The sequence below is a fragment of the Notolabrus celidotus genome, chromosome 19, assembly GCF_009762535.1.
Source record: "Notolabrus celidotus isolate fNotCel1 chromosome 19, fNotCel1.pri, whole genome shotgun sequence".
NCBI classification, from domain to species: domain Eukaryota; kingdom Metazoa; phylum Chordata; class Actinopteri; order Labriformes; family Labridae; genus Notolabrus; species Notolabrus celidotus.
In genome coordinates, this window is record NC_048290.1 from 28,374,323 (window position 1) to 28,391,957 (window position 17,635).

Here is a 17,635-nt window from a genome sequence, read left to right on the forward strand (position 1 = left end):
TTCTACACAGATGACAATAGTCCTCTTAACATGTAGCATGTTTTCATACACTCAAGTCCTCACTCATGCATGATATAGCAGCCTATGAATACTTAATATATATTGTTCTATGAGTGTTCTACTTTTAAATGTTCAGCCTTCTTGGATGCAAAACATGGCATCGGACAACAACTTGATCAAGTCATTACAGAATGGGACGGTTCAAAAAGACTGGCACAAATTTTAGACTCAATAGATATACATGCCGTTCCCTTTTCTGTAGGCTAATTTCAGATTCTGGAATTAAAACTACTCAACAATGAGCAAAACAGTGTATTGACTTCCCCCTCTGAATGCCTACTCTGTGTGAGTGTGGATGTGTGTGTGTGTGCCTGGTTAAACTGCCATTAAAGCCAGTCGATGTGTTCCTCTGGGCTGGGAGAGGCCCTGGCTGCAGTAAGAATGACCATAATGAATCAAGCGTAGCTGAGTCTGACCTCTCCTCAGGGCACTGTGTATGTGTGAGTGTGTTTGTGTGTAAATGGATGTGCAGTGTGGTAGATCGAGGTCCTCCTACAGTCCATTACCATCACCGCCCTCCAACTATTTGTGATGGCAGCTGCAGTGATGTTGAATATGTGGCCAGAAGTGACAGCACACTGGATGCACAGTGAGTCTTTGCCGTCTACAGCGATGAAGAAAAATCCTAGAAAAGAATATATAACCAAAACTTTTATAGACATGCATTATCCTGATTAAATTATAATACAACAGAGCATCTGGAGGTATGAACCAGCAACTTTCCTGTTCTACAGTCGGACTTGAAACCCACTAACTCCTACTTTGGAAACTGCCACAGCCTTCACACAGACAGACTGACACCAACAGTTTCTAACACTGCTAATGAACATGAACACTAACACATAGACATTCATCTACATGCTGACCTTTTTAGGCTTACATCGATTTTGTCCTGTAACCAGTATGCACATTTTTTAAGCCATCATGGACAGAGGTGTCAAAAGTGTTCACATTCATTACTCAGGTAGAAGTATAGATACTAGGGTTTAAAAAGACTTCTGTAGACGTTGAAGCATCAACTCAAGCTTTCTTCTCAAGTAAAAGTGTAAAAGTCAGGCAAAGCAAGGCAGGGCAACTTTATTTGTATAATGTAATATTTACATTCAGACAAGCATAGAATAACACAATTAAAATGACAAATATAACAAAACATAGAAAAGAAAAGGAAAATTAGAAATATATTAAAAATAAAATTAGATAAAAGCAGTTTAAAATGAGCTAAGATAGGAAGGCAGTGGCAAATAAAAATGTCTCAGTCTTTGATTTAAAAGAGGTGAGAGTTGGAGCAGACCTGCAGCTTTCAGGGAGTGTGTTCCAGATATGTGGTGCATAATGACTAAACGCTGCTTCACCAGGTTTCATTCTGACTCTAGGGACTGAAAGCAGACCAGTACCTGATGACCTCAGAGGTCCAGATGGTTCATACAGTAGCAGCAGATCAGCAATGTATTTTGGGCCTAAACCATCAGCAGGATTTTAAAGTCTATTCTCTGACAGACAGGAAGCCAGTGTAGGGATCTAAGAACTGGAGTGATGTGGTCTACTTTTTTGGTCCTTGTTAGGACTTGAGTAGCAGCATTCTGTAAGAGCTGTACTGGTTTCAAAACTACTTCAAGTATCAAAGTGAAAGTAATGTAAGTGGAAAAATGTTATTAAGGACAAAAGCTTAGGCTGCGCCAGAGGGGCCTATAGTGCACTACCCCACCTCCCAAAAAAAACCATACCTAAAGGCCATAATGACTATAATGTTATATTAATATGTTAATGTTGAAGTATTTGGGTTGCACCTGTTTCAGACACATTTATGCCCATTGAAAATGAACACATTTTTGTACAATGCAAATACATTAAAGAACCATACTACTGAGCATTAACGTGTTTCATGGAGTGGAAGATATGATGACTATTTGCCTATAAGTATTTTAATCATGCAAAAAGTCAAACTTCACAGGCATGTTATCATTTATTGGCCTTTATTGGAATGTCAATGTACATCAATGTGTTTTTTTAACGATGACAAGCCGGAATGAAAACAAGCCGAAGTGAAACAGGAGTAACGGGGCTATTTTTAAAATGTAAGGAGTAGAAGTAAAAAAGTTGGCTGAAACATAACTACTCCAGTAAAGTATAGATACCCAAAATGTCTACTTAAGTGAGGTAATGAAGTATTTGTACTTTGTTACTTGACACCTCTGACATTAACATATAGACATTCGTCTACATGTTGACCTTTTTAGGCTTAAATCGATTTTGTCCTGTAACCAGTATGCACATTTGTTAAGCCATCATGGACAATATGATTAACATGGCACATGATGGTAATTACTTTAAAGGTAACATATCATGCAAAATCGACTTTTTAACAGTTCTCTACCTGAAATATGTTTCCCTGGCATGTCTACAAACCCCCCGAGAATGAAAAAAATCCATTCTGCCTCTGTTCTGATTTCTCCACCTTTCTGTAAATGTGTGTGAAACCAGCCGTTTCAGTTTTCAGTGTTTTTGTTACGTAACAACAATATCCGGTCTGTCACAGGAAGTCAGAGCTCGGCGCTTGTTCAGCCCATAGACTGTATAAAATACAACTCAACCCCTCCTCTGTTTTTCATTACCTGCACACATGTGTGCTAACAAGGAGCTTAGGAGGGAGGCATGCTAGTTGTAGGCTGTCTTAATAAACACAAAGGTCAGTTTTACTCCCCACGTCTGCAGATTTGAAGATCTAGTGGAGGATTTTTGTTTTCCATGGAAAAGTGCTAGCGCTAGTTAGCATAGCCACATAGCTACATGTCGTAGCTGTAGCTGTAGCTGTGTACCAAGACACACGTCGACATACTGACAAATAAAACAACAAGAAACACTAAATCTGTGACCAATGGTTCAGAAAGGTCCTGAGCCTTTCTGACAGAGGTCGGTTTGACTCCCCACGTCTGCAGATTTGAAGATCTAGTGGATGATTTTTATTTATCATGGATAAGTGCTAGTGCTAGTTAGCATAGCCACATAGCTACATGTTCGTAGCTGTGTACCAAGACACACGTCGACATACTGATAAATAAAACAACAAGAAACACTAAATCTGTGACCAATGGTTCAGAAAGGTCCTGCTACAGGCGCCTCTCCATCAGGATCAGATTCTGGATCAGATTCAGAGGGTTGAAGAAACGCGGGTCTGTGAGCAGCCGTGTATATTCAGCCAACATGTAAACATTAGATCAACATGCTGGAGAGCTGAGGCCACATCCACTTCCTGAGGGGGCGTGGTCAGAGAGAAAACAGAGTGTTCTGAGGAGGGCTGAAGAAGAGGGGTTTTCAGGCATGCCAAAATCTGATTTCAAAGTGTTTTTTTGAGCATAAACTTTAAAGACATGTTTTGGGGACCTCTTAGACCAATATATATTGATGAAAAAAGCGTGATATGTCACCTTTAATATCCCTCCTCGCCTTACATTTGGATGTGCAACTCAGACATCTCAGTTGCTCAGATTTAATGAGTCATTAAAATCCATGTACAGTCATACTAGTAGTTCCATTTGCTTATTTCAGCTGATTATCCCAACTACTACCCATGACAAGTGGACTTTTTACAATAATGAAACAAACCTAAATGCACATGATTGTTTCATTTCCGGGACATCTTTTCTGATAATAGCATTTCTTCCTAAAGCTACACTACCCTAACACTTCCACTGCTTGTTCACTTTTTCTGCAGAGACTATAAAGCCAGTGAGAGATTTACCCTTGTTCAGCCTCTTGCTCCCTGTTTCTTTCCTTAGCTGTCTCTCTCCTCCTTAGGTCTCTGAGCCAAAAAGGGACATCCTAAGGTCTCTTTGGAAAATCAGTGTTCCTGGTGAGAACACAGAGAACAAACTCGTACCAGAGGTGTACTCCAGGGCTCTCCGTCAGAAAGCCTTACTTGCTCTGCTAGACTGCAAATGCCCAACCCAAGTTACATAGTGCAGGAATAGGCAACTCATGGTGCTAAATGAAATGAAACGAGCCAGTGTTGTCCCTTCAAGTCATTAAAGCTGTTCATTTATGGCAATGAAAAACCTGCATATTGTTGCATTTATATTCTTTAACCTAGCTCCTCCTCAGTAGGTTTTAGGTATAGAACACAACTGAAGAGCAGTGGTTGAAGCCTTGACTCACGTCTCACATGCCCCACGGTGCTAGAATTATAACTCGAGCACACTAATTGACCCCATCTGCGGCCCATAATTCATTTTACAGCGAGGTGAGAGGAATCCAGGATGAGCTATGTGGGTGACCCAGATGACCTGGGCTACCTCAGGAAACGCTGGAGGTAAAACCGACCATCCTTTGATCAGACTGTCACTTTGATACTTACAGCCCACATGTCTGATGATACCACAATGCCCTTTTGAACATTCTTATTGGTTCCAGGTTTAATACCACTGACTTTGCCCTCTTTGTGTGTATTTTGTACAGTGAAGTTAAAAAAAAGTGTGTTACAGAAAAACACATCATTTGATGTGCTCTAGAAAATTCCTTTGCAGTACACACTCCCTGAAGCTTTATAAATGTCCCAGATATGGCTTTCCTCTCTCTCTCTCTCTCTCTCTCTCTCTCTCTCTCTCTCTCGTAAAACATTTACAGCACAGACGTTCCTGCCTTCTGCTGGGGAAACTATGCCAGACTGTGATGGTAATTCCACGCTCACTGTCTGTCACGGCTTTATCAGGTCAGACTCGCTGCTCTGGGACGGTCTCTCAAAGCCAAAATCATTCTCCATTTTTCTTGCCCCTAAATGTGTTGTGTAACCCAAATGCTGAAACGATCTGATTAAAACAGCTTGTTGTTGTAACATTTAATATCAATCAATCTTTATTTGTATAGCGCCAAATCACAACAAATGTTATCTCAAGACGCTTTTACAAACATAGGAGGTCTAGACCACTCTATGTCAAATTATGAACAGAGACCCAACACCAAGACAGGGTAAGACTCAGTCTGACCCCACCTTAATCCATCATGAGCATTGCACATCGCAGTATTTAGCTAGTTACAGTGGTGAGGAAAAACTTCCTTTAACAGGCAGAAACCTCGAGCAGAACCAGACTCATGTTAGACAGACATCATGCCTCGACTGAGTTGGGTCTGGAAAGACAGATAGAGGGGAGTAAGAGAGAGAGGTGATAGTGATGAGACGAGTCGTAGAAGCTGTTGCCACTGGAGTCCAGCACGTCCGTATCAGCTGGAGTCCAGATCGTCCGCAGCAGGAGGACGTCTACGGCAGCTCAGAGGAATCTACGAGACAATGGAGCTCAGGGACTCCAGAAAGGTCTATGGTTAGTAACTTTAATGGGACAGGCAGAGTTAAAGTAAGTGATGAAGGGGTTGGGGGGAAGAGGGTGAGCTAGGATCCCAGTGTGTCAGTGTGCCAGTTCCCCCGGCAGTCTAGGCCTATAGCAGCATGACAAAAGCTGGTCCAAGCCTGATCCAGCTCTAACTATTAGCTTTATCAAAAAGGAAAGTTTTAAGTCTACTCTTAAAATTGGAGAGGGTGTCTGCCTCCCGGACCCTGACTGGTAGATGACAATATAACAATAGATTGACGTCAACACATTACTAGAGCTGCAGGTTCATGAGAATAGTGAGCTGTGTGTTCGCTCTAACATCAGTATCAGCACGCTATGAATGCTAATGTTGAAGGATGAATTAGCTAAACTAAACTTGCCATCAAATGTTGTTCATGCATTCATGATTCTACAAGGGTGAATCAAGCTGTCTCTGTTAAGTTTCCCATTAGCATAATTAGCATCTTATCAAGTGCTTCATTTGAATTCTGAAGAGATGGTTTACCAAAAAATTAAGGAAAGAAAACCTAGCCAAATTACCACTATGAGTTTAACATTTAAATCAGCTATCACATTAAATTGGATGCCCTGCTGCATTAGCTGTACTTTGAGCACATCTGAAAATGTTGGACTCTGTGTACCATGCTGCATTGCGGTTTGTTTCTGGTTTAGGTTTCCGCACACATCACTGTATCTTGTATGAGAAGGTGGGCTTGTCTTCCTTATACAACAGAATAATGGAGCATTGGTATGTCTTTCTTTATAAAACCATACTACAGGAGCTGCCGTCTTTTTTATGCTCCTTATTGACTCCTAAAGTTGTCGGTGGCTGTCATCTTCGGTCCCATGGACAAATTCTTTTTGTCATTCCTCGGACTCGCTCTGTCTTCGGTCAAAGTGCTTTTAAAGGTGACATATCACGCTTTTTTCATCAATATATATTGGTCTAAGAGGTCCCCAAAACATGTCTTTAAAGTTTATGCTCAAAAAAACACTTTGAAATCAGATTTTGGCATGCCTGAAAAGCCCTCTTCTTCATTCCTCATCAGAACACTGTTTTCCCTCTGACCACGCCCCCTCAGGAAGTGGATGTGCTTCGGCTCTCCAGCACGTTGATCTAATGTTTACATGTTGGCTGAATATACACGGCTGCTCAGAGATCACGTTACTTCAACCCTCTGAATCTGATCCTGACGGAGAGGCGCCTGTAGCAGGACCTTTCTGAAGGATTGGTCATAGATTTTGTGTTTCTTGTTGTTTTATTTATCAGTATGTAGACGTGTGTCTTGGTACACAGCTACGAACATGTAGCTATGTGGCTATGCTAACTAGCACTAGCACTTATCCATGATAAATAAAAATCATCCACTAGATCTTCAAATCTGCAGACATGGGGAGTAAAACCGACCTCTGCCAGAAAGGCAGCAGGACCTTTTATGAAGGATTGGTCACAGATTTAGTGTTTCTTGTTGTTTTATTTGTCAGTATGTCGACGTGTGTCTTGGTACACAGCTACAGCTACAGCTATGAACATGTAGCTATGTGGCTATGCCAATTAGCGCTAGCACTTATCCATGATAAATAAAAATCATCCACTAGATCTTCAAATCTGCAGACGTGGGGAGTAAAACCGACCTCTGCCAGAAAGGCAGCAGGACCTTTCTGAAGGATTGGTCACAGATTTAGTGTTTCTTGTTGTTTTATTTGTCAGTATGTCGACGTGTGTCTTGGTACACAGCTACAGCTAGGACATGTAGCTATGCTAACTAGCGCTAGCACTTATCAATGATAAATAAAAATCATCCACTAGATCTTCAAATCTGCAGACGTGGGGAGTAAAACCGACCTCTGTGTTTATTAAGACAGCCTACAACTAGCATGCCTCCCTCCTAAGCTCCTTGTTAGCACACATGTGTGCAGGTAATGAAAAACAGAGGAGGGATTCAGTATTATTTTATACAGTCTATGGGCTGAACAAGCTCCGAGCTCTGACTCCGTGACAGACCGGATATTGTTGTTACGTAACAAAAACACTGAAGTCTGAAACGGCTCGTTTCACACACATTTACAGAAAGTAGGAGAAATCAAAACAGGGGCAGAATGGATTTTTTTCATTCTCGGGGGGTTTGTAGACATGCCAGGGAAACATATTTCAGGTAAAGAACCATTAGAAAGTCAATTTTGCATGATATGTCACCTTTAATGTCTTTGCTCCGTCTTCTTGGTTTGAGCTTCAGGGTCGCTTGAAACTGGACTGTTTAATTCGATTGGAGTATTTCAAAACTAGGATAAAGGATGATCTGATCAGCTTGTGCACATGTTTTAAAGCTTAACACTGCTCATTTATAAATCAATGTAATGGTTACTTGCCACTGTATGTTTTGTCCTGTTCTATTTTGTGAAACTTTTTATGCTGCTGTCTTGGCCAGGACTCCCTTGAAAAAGAGACTTTGTATCTCAATGGGACTATTCCTGGTAAAATAAAGGCTAAATAAAAAATAATAATAAAAAAAACATAGCTAAAGCTGTAACATTCACTCTCGCATGCTAAACTAAGAGCAGAGACACACTCTATGTTATGTCTGCTTAACATTTACAAGCTAGCATTGTCATTGTGAACATGTTTGGATGCTAGTGTTCGCAAAACCTGTTAGCCTTTTTAATCCAGCTTTACAGAGTGGTTTAAGTTGAAGTAGAGACTTGTGCACTGGTTTATATAACACTTCAGATTTATTTATCACATTCTCCATTTATTGTCATAAAACTTAATACCAATATACAACTCTGTCACATATAATGCAGGTACTGATTGCAACAAAGTATGACTCCTCTGATATGACTCAGAAACTATATATCTCACACAGTCTGCCGTGTAATTAAAATAAATTCTTATTACCATCATGTGCATTAAAGCAATTTCAGCTGTCAGCCATATATGAAGACAAAATCAATGAAAGAGGAAACCACATATGATACTTTCAGTCTTATTAAAGGTCTAGTACAGTCTATATATGGGGATCTTTTAATCATACCTGCAGATTTAATATCACGTTTATTTCCCAGTTGACTGGATGCATGTCTGAAAACTCATACTTCACCTATTTAAAGACACACAACTGGGCCAACTCGAACTGAACTAGCATGTGTGTGTATGAAATAACACAACATATTAATTCCAGTGGAACAACCCTCCAAATACAATAAAAGCATTCAGGTATTCAAGTATACTTTGTACACAATTATACACTTTTAATACAAACTACTGGAGTCCCATCTCCGTCAGTTGCTGGTCCACCATGTGTAGGAACATCATGCTCCAATGTTGATGTAGATTCACACATTGCATAGGGTCAAAGGTCACCAGCAGGAGTAGGAGAAGAGAGGGTACTGACTCCAGTCTGCCACATGGTTGTGTTGGTAAGGATGGTTGTAGTAGGTATGTTGTTGGCTGTTGTGTTCAGGTATGGCGAGTGGATGGGACGGAGGGGGGACAGGGGTGTGGGCTACATCTATGTCATTGGAAGGCAGTAGATATCTGGGGTAGTCCACAGATCTGGAAGGGGGAAAAAAGCAATGTTATGGTTAATATTTGTGCTTTGTCATTATTAGCGTCCATGCATGTACCTTTAATCAGTCCAGTAGTTATGAGGGTTATAAATGAATGTAGTTATTTCTGCTTACTGTTGTTAGAGTATGATGAGGGTGTGATCTGCTATTTCTACTTCATTTTTTAATTGTTAACAATTAGATTTGATCTCATCCTAGATGTCTTGTTTCATACCTGTATGGTTGATATGGCACAGAGGCAGGCACCATCTGCTCCTCAAAGCTGTAGTCGTTCTCATGCAGGTCCAGGAGCTCAGTGTGGAGACTCTCCGTGGGGTCCTGTTCCAGAGCCCAGCCTGAAGGGTTACCACCCTTCACTGACGGATGTGTGGATGCCTGGCTCTTCTCTGCATGCTCTGAATGAGAGGTGGAGGGCATCCTCTGCAGGCCTGAGAAGGAAATACAATGATGATCAGGATCTTATAGTGTAAGGACATAGTATTATTTATTTTTTACATGCTACCATGGTTGGGGTAGCATGTTTCAGAAAAGCTGTGCAATTAAAAGCTTACATGGAGGACTGCTGGGCGGGGCATTTCTCTCCAGCATGGCTCTTTTTGCTGCAGGGCTTCCATTTGAGCGACACCTGTGAATATTTCACAAATTTTAAAAATGTAAAGCATGTGTTAGGCTTTTTTTTTCATTAGCTTTGAAAAAAGTAACTACAAAAAAAAGAAACTTCAGTTCACTTTAATAATCTGGACCTTACCTTTTACTGTGGGAGTGGGTTCCTCCCTCCCTGAATCCCTTTGCAAAAGGGTTGTGGTCAATTTTCAATTTGGTTATCTTAAAAAAGGTACAGAAGAGAAAGATGTCAAAATCATTTAATTTCAACATCATCACATTTTCTATTGGGATTACATTGGATGATGTTTGTATAAGCTGCTACCTTTGAGTTTTGGTAAGCGGTGACTGCAGTGAAGACTGTCTCTGGGAAGGAGAAGGTCTGAAATGGGCCCCAGCGTACTGTGTAAGGACTGTCTGCCTGGGTGATGTGGAATCTGGGGTAGTAGCGATGCATGGAGTGCAGGATGATCTGAGGGGTAAAAAGGCAGAATAAGCAAAACCCCTCAAAAGAAATAAACACAGCTGATTTTAACTTTACTGGTCTTACATGGCCATGCTGGTCCAAGGTGTTATTGGTGAGCTTCATCTTAAGAAAAGACAAAGACTGCTTCATCCAGTGGCTTCCTGGGGCAGGGGAGTCAGGATGCACATATGTCCGACAGGGGGGCTGGGGCTCTGCCTTCCCTGCAATCTCCCACTGCTCCTTCTTCCACTACAGAGTAAATGGGAAAAAGAGGGATGCAATGAAACCAGATGTGAGACTGCCTAATTCACCAAAAGTCTTCATAATGACTTCTGCATTGCAAAAAGACAGTGAGGCATAAAAACATCCTTATTAGGAGAGTTTATTGAAGGCAAATTTAGTAAAAACCTCATTTTTTTAAATTGCACTTCCAGCTGAATCCAAACTTCTTCAGTGCTCTCCTAAAAGTCCTTTGTGCTTCTCATGTACTCCATTGTTTCCAACTGTGTGCTAAAAGCGATATATGTGACCAAATGGGCCACAGCAGTTGATGTGAGAGCCATTGAGTGCAAGGATGGCCAACTGCTCCTCATTCAGCCACTGTGAATGAGGAGGGATGCTAATTGATTGGGCCTCCAGCCGAGAGCGCACAAACAGGAAGCAATGAAAGGCTTTGAAATGCAGCGGTGAACGGCCCAGAGTGGGCAGGCCCATGTCTGGCTGCAGACTGCTGCGTTTTACATACTGTAATCTGTTGGGCTCAGTCTATGGCAAGCAAAACAATATGAAGACAACAAAACTTTTATCACTAAATGAACATGTAGCGCGGAATCCAGGGGATGGAGATGGTGCAGACAATGCTCATTCTTTCATGCAGATGTATTTACCTTGTATTTGAAGCTGTCTACAGGAACCATGTCCACCATGATGACATAGTTGGCAAAAGGGTGGAGCCCGGAGACACTGATGCTGCAGTGAGGAAACATTCTCCTGGAACACACAAAGACATCCATATTTTAAAACTGGTAACAGGTAACTGGAGTGTGTTTATGCAATATGATGAGCACAAATGCCGGCATCCTGACACAAATTAACCAGACTTGATGCAGATAAATTATGTGTGCTGAAACCTTATAATAACAACATCTTTAAGGTAAACAGCCATATTGGTTACCTTCCATGCTTTGTTATTATCATCTCTGTTCCGATTTTGTCAAAAGATTTCCAGAGATCAGTGTTCTCCAGCGTCATCCTGATGCTGCCCTGCTGGTATGAGTCAGCTGCTGGAGGAGACATGTTTAGCTTCGGTTTGGAGTCTGTGAGGAAAGTAAGAACATGCATGTTAACACAGTTCAAAGTGCAAAATCAGGACAGTTTGTTGCAGAGTTTGTGAAGATTTAGAGCACAACTTTGAATGTATTTTCACACAGCCTGCAGACAAATGATCTCAGTGTGACCATTTTATCCATACAACACTTATAGCCTGTTTTCTTTAGCTGTGCAATAACAGTGCATGGGCAGGGATGCTGATAAAAAGTACTTAGATCAAATTAAACAGCACTTCAATCATTTGTATGCTCCTGACAGTCAGTATCAACAAGTTATTGAAGTTAAAGTCCACCTCTTTTAACATTAAATATCTCATGTCACATTGCACATCCTCATACAACATACTTCAACTTTATATGATGAAACATACCTGAGACGTGTTGCATATTTCTTTGTCCTCCTTATTCGACCGCCAACACAGAGGGTCTGAGGTGAAGTGCTGCTTTCAGGTACTCCACTACTAAACTCAAACACATCAGGGGTCTCTATCCTTGGAGACAGAGGAACCCCTGCGCCTTGACCTTGATTGGTCATCACAGAGAGGGTGGGGCCTTAAACCGGCAAGGGGGTGTAGTCAGAGCAGACAGAGGGGGGCAGGTATGAATATTACCTGGTTTGTGTAGGTGTACTTGTAACTTTGCAAGTATGTGTTTAATTATGTTGCAGTGTGTAGAGATGATCTCACATGTAAGCTAATGGAACACTGATGCTAATAGTCAGAATCCATTGATTTGAATCCTTTTTTGTTATAGCAGGACAACTGTGCGACACCTTCAACAATATAACTGTTTTAAAAGACTATCTTCAGATAGGGCTTAAATTGGGTCATGTAACATAGTACCATGTAATCTTTTATCATACTCAATTTCAGTGCTACTACAACATGCATGTATGAGGCCTGAAATGCATTAAAGATTAACTCCCCTTCTGTCCAAGTTGAAGGACAGTGAGTTGTATTCAGTCATGCCTGGGGGGTGGTGGAAGAGCAGACAAACAGGCCCCTTCCTGGCAGCCCAGTTTGTGTATTGGAAACAAGTAGGGAGATTACAGTGGTGATGGTAGTGTGGGCGTAGCATTGACAATGGCTTACAATGCTGCTAATCCTATGAGGCCATTTGGCCCGGGTCATCACCCCCTCTGAAACCCTTCATGTTACCTGCGGGCCCCTGGGAGGAGAGTGATGGGCCCCTCTGAAGGAGCCAGCAGCAGTTAGCAGCCCGTTCACATGAAAGAGTGATGGGCGAAAGGGAAGAGAGGCAGTCTGGACATGAGAGGACAACGTTCAAAGTTTACAGCCAAATGAATCACAGTTTATCAGAGTTTAATTTACAGGTGACATATCATGCAAAATTGACTTTATAATGGTTCTCTACCTGAAATATGTGTCCCTGGCATGTCTACAAACCCCCCGAGAATGAAAAAAATCCATTCTGCCCCTGTTCTGATTTCTCCACCTTTCTGTAAATGTGTGTGAAACGAGCCGTTTCAGACTTCAGTGTTTTTGTTACGTAACAACAATATCCGGTCTGTCACGGAGTCAGAGCTCGGAGCTTGTTCAGCCCATAGACTGTATAAAATAATACTGAATCCCCCCTCCGTTTTTCATTACCTGCACAAATGTGTGCTAACAAGGAGCTTAGGAGGGAGGCATGCTAGTTGTAGGCTGTCTTAATAAACGCAAAGGTCGGTTTTACTTCCCACGTCTGCAGATTTGAAGATCTAGTGGATGATTTTTATTTATCATGGATAAGTGCTAGCGCTAATTAGCATAGCCACATAGCTATATGTTCATAGCTGTAGCTGTAGCTGTGTACCAAGACACACGTCTACATACTGACAAATAAAACAACAAGAAACACTAAATCTGTGACCAATCCTTCATAAAAGGTCCTGCTGCCTTTCTGGCAGAGGTCGGTTTTACTCCCCACGTCTGCAGATTTGAAGATCTAGTGGATGATTTTTATTTATCATGGATAAGTGCTAGCGCTAGTTAGCATAGCCACATAGCTACATGTTCGTAGCTGTGTACCAAGACACCCGTCTACATACTGATAAATAAAACAACAAGAAACACTAAATCTGTGACCAATCCTTCAGAAAGGTCCTGCTACAGGCGCCTCTCCGTCAGGATCAGATTCTGGATCAGATTCAGAGGGTTGAAGTAACGTGATCTCGGAGCAGCCGTGTATATTCAGCCAACATGTAAACATTAGATCAACGTGCTGGAGAGCCGAGGCACATCCACTTCCGGAGGGGGCGTGGTCAGAGGGAAAACAGAGTGTTCTGATGAGGAATGAAGAAGAGGACTTTTCAGTCATGCCAAAATCTGATTTCAAAGTGTTTTTTTGAGCATAAACTTTAAAGACATGTTTTGGGGACCTCTTAGACCAATATATATTGATGAAAAAAGCGTGATATGTCACCTTTACAGTGGAAATCTAAAAGGTTCCAAAGACACTAGGGTGTTTTAACTAGTGCATATGAAATGGGAGTTCATTGCAGAATTGGAACAAGCTGGTGATGAATTTCCTGTAAGTGCTATTGTTGGAGTGAAAGTTTGCAACCTCAAACTTGAAGAGGAGGTGAATGATGAGGGGGTGAGACTCTTACATTATACAGACAAGTGAAAGTATCTGCAAATGGGTGATGGTGTTTAATTCTTTGAAGACTGTTCAAATGAAGCAAAAAGACATGAGAGGGGTCATAAAGTAGAGCAAGTGTGTCAAAGTCAGAATCAAAGTTAAAATCAGGCATGTGTAAAATGATAACCCAAATCATTCAATGACTGAGGCGTACAGAGGCCTCCCTTTGAGGTCATGAGGGAAAGGTCATTTTTACCCTAAGGTTACAATGGACAGTGGAGGTAAACATTTCTGCAAACTAGAGCAGTGATAACCCAAACATCAAAGTGGTCATATAAAGAAAACCTGAAGTCTGACTGAGTCCTTGGAGTCAAAATATGCAGGTGAATTGTATGGAGTGTGGGCCGATTTGTGTAAAGTATACATCAAAGTGTGTTTATCAGGGGTCACACTGTGACATTCAGTTTGATCTTAATGCTTCTCACCCTTTAAAGGCATAGTTCAGAGTTTTTCAAATGGGGTTGTGTGAGGTACTTGTCAATAGTAAGTATTTTACACACAGAAAATGCCGGGGGAGACCAGGGCACCAGCGGGCAAATGGACTTGTAAGTGCTCTTACATTACATGTCACATTCTCCCATTTGCAGCACATTAATACACTGATGGTAGAGGGTGATGTAAGGGACCATTGACTAGTTGCATTCATACACATTCACACACTGAGAGCAATTTGGGGTTCAGTGGACATTTCCACATGAGACTGTGGGAGGGATCAAACCACCAACCTTCAGAATGAAAGACAATCAACTCTACCTTTAAGCCATAGATGTCTCAACTACACTGCTACTGACTTGGCCATATTTAGCATGCAGTTTAGCTAATTATAAGGCAGTCTGACCAGAACACCAATGTCTGTAAGTGTATGCTATACAGAGAAAATTCTCAGCATTTGCAATCAGAAAGCAACACCTCCACATGCAACACAGTCATCTCCTGTGGGCTTACTATTGAAAAGCACCTCATACAACCCCACTTCAAAATACTGAACTATCCCTTTAAAACCTCAAGGAACTTAGCTTTGGAAAACATTTATTTTTGCCCCTCACTGCTTTGTTACTTGACTCAATCTAATTTATCTCAATACAAATATTACCCAGAGAGTCAACAGAGATAAATGACACACACTGTTGTTGATTTGTTTAGTTTTACTCACTGCTTTTACTCGCAGTCTCAGTTCTTCCTTTCAATTTTTGGTTTCAGAGTCGGGGGTCTAACAGCCACTAAGGTAGCAGGGTGTTAACCCTTAGAATCAAAAGTGTGGCACACTAGTCTTTGTATGGTGTGTCTGTTAGTACATAGTATTGCCAGAGCAGAGTGCTCCACCTCTCCTGATGTTTTGTAAAAAAGTGTCTCCTGCCTTTATGAGTCTTTCCGATCAAACACTGGAAAGGGCATGTTGAAACATCTCTCCTCTGCTTCAAACAACTTCAGGCTTGAAGATGGAATTCAGTGTGTTCCTGCCAGCGGCATGTGTCACCACTGCAACTATGTTACAAAGTCAAGTTCATGTAGAAGAAAAAAAGCATAACCAACATCTGTGGCTGCTAATGGTGGTTTAAGCATGATTGGACTTGGTTATGTAGGTGGAATGTAAATGAATTACTATCAGCTCTCTTCATTGGAGGTGGTATGCTTCTCTCATTCTGCAAAGGTAAAAGCCATAGCTGCATATGTTTTCTACATTGCATCTTGCTAGTAATGCATCAGTTCTGCTGCAGTAAAAATATCTCATGGCACAGGAAACTGTGGTTTCAACAGTTTTAACAAGTTCATCTTATAGCCGCATCTGGAGGATGCAGAGCATGACCCCATGGTGCTGATTCAGAGATAATGCTTTGTGATCTGTATATGCTGAATAAAGTGGATAACCCTGTAGGTGGTTGGAATGAAAGTTTCCCCTTGCTATGAAGAGAACAAAAAAGGGGTGCACACCAAGCAAGGCGTTTTATTTCTAGTGAAAGAAGAGGTGTGTGTTTGTGTGTGAAAACAGAGGGGGGAAACTGAGAACTGCATGGTCAACATGACATTTAAACTGAGAGCTGATCAACAGATTAAAGATGAACAGGGATGCTGGATTCAAACACAGTTGTTCGAATGCTGCTTTAATTTCACAATGATTCCAAAGATAGATCAAACATGATGGCTAGTATTTACTTTTTACAGTGTGTTACAATAAAACAAACACATCATAATGCTCACCCATGCCCAACAACTGTGAAGATATGAGGAACTGTTTACACACCACAATAAAAGCTCTTGTGTTTCAAGACTGCCCCCTGCTGGATCTCCTCTGAACACAAATGGATCAGAAAATATCAGATAGACAGCTGTGTATCTTATCCTGTACTTTATTGTTCATGGACTTAATCCAAGCCAAGAAGCCAGAAACCTAGGTGTTTTATTTGATTCTGATTTTAATTTTAAACCACATGTTCGTTTTATCACCAAAACAGCCTTTTATCATTTAAAGAACATTTCTAGAGTGAGGCCGTTTCTCTCTCTGAGCAACACAGAGAGACTAATGCACGCTTTTATAACCAGCAGGCTGGACTACTGCAATGCTCTCCTTTCTGGTCTTCCAAAGAACAAACTGCAGTTAATACAAAATGCAGCAGCTAGAGTTTTAACGAGGACCAGAAGGAGAGCACACATTACGCCTATTTTAAAATCTTTACATTGGCTGCCTGTTGTTTTTCGTATTGATTTTAAAATTGTTTTACTAGTTTTTAAGGCACTGCATGGCCTTGCACCAGACTACATCTCAGAGATGCTTTTAGTATATAAACCAGGTAGGTCTCTCAGATCCTCCGGCTCCTCTCTTTCAGCTGTTCCTCAGAGCAGAACTAAAACATTTGGTGACGCTGCTTTCAGCCACTACGCTCCCAAACTATGGAACAGCCTGCCGGAGGATCTGAGAGGAGCTGATGGAGATATTGAGACTTTTAAACGTAAACTAAAAACATATTTATTCAGTCTGGCTTTTATGTAGGGTTTAACAATTTTATTACCTACCTTTTAATATAATATTGATTTAAATGTTGCTTTATTATTTTAGTAATTTTAACTGTTATCTTATTCTATTTTTATGTATTTATTCATTCATTTATTTAATTTTATTTATCTACTCAGTTTTATTGATATTTTTCAGCCTTAGTTTTATTTTTCAACTCTTATCCTTACCTTTTAAATCTATTTATTTTAACTATTTTTATTTCTTAATTTTGATGCTTTAACTTATTTTAATTACACATATTTTATTTTGGTGTGCATTGGTCTCTATTTTATTTTATTTTTATGTTGTTCTTATTTGTAATTTGTATTTTTATTAGTTTTATTATTATCATTATTATTATCTTCCACTAAAATGTCTTAGCATTGTTTCATTTCTGCTTCTTTCTTGTTTTCAATCGCTGTAAAGCACTTTGGGTTGCATTTTATTTGTATGAAAGGTGCTCTATAAATAAAGCTTGATTGATTGATTTATATTAAACCAGTGTGAATGAAAGTATGTGCAAAACCACTACTGCAGATGTCTTATTCCTCAGGTCTATGTTGCATTTACTGTACATTTCCAATTATTCCTTCTGTAGATAAATAAAACAAAGCCTTTCCGTCAAAAGTTGGCCCACAGATGTCATCAAAATGAA

The 17,635-nt window shown here is 40.7% G+C and overlaps 1 protein-coding gene across 1 annotated transcript; it reads right to left on the bottom strand.

Annotated features, from left to right (window-relative positions):
* Positions 1-8,088: 8,088 nt before the first annotated feature.
* On the bottom strand, positions 8,089-15,181 carry LOC117831315 (T-box-containing protein TBX6L-like). Its single transcript, XM_034709950.1, has 10 exons — positions 15,142-15,181; positions 11,717-11,897; positions 11,192-11,333; positions 10,905-11,007; positions 10,102-10,266; positions 9,877-10,023; positions 9,697-9,773; positions 9,500-9,573; positions 9,163-9,376; positions 8,089-8,934 (listed from the first exon to the last, which is right to left on the bottom strand). Exons 2-10 carry the CDS (start codon positions 11,730-11,732, stop codon positions 8,739-8,741), a joined length of 1,134 nt encoding a protein of 377 aa, XP_034565841.1. The 5' UTR covers positions 11,733-11,897; positions 15,142-15,181; the 3' UTR covers positions 8,089-8,738.
* Between the last annotated feature and the right edge of the window lie 2,454 nt (positions 15,182-17,635).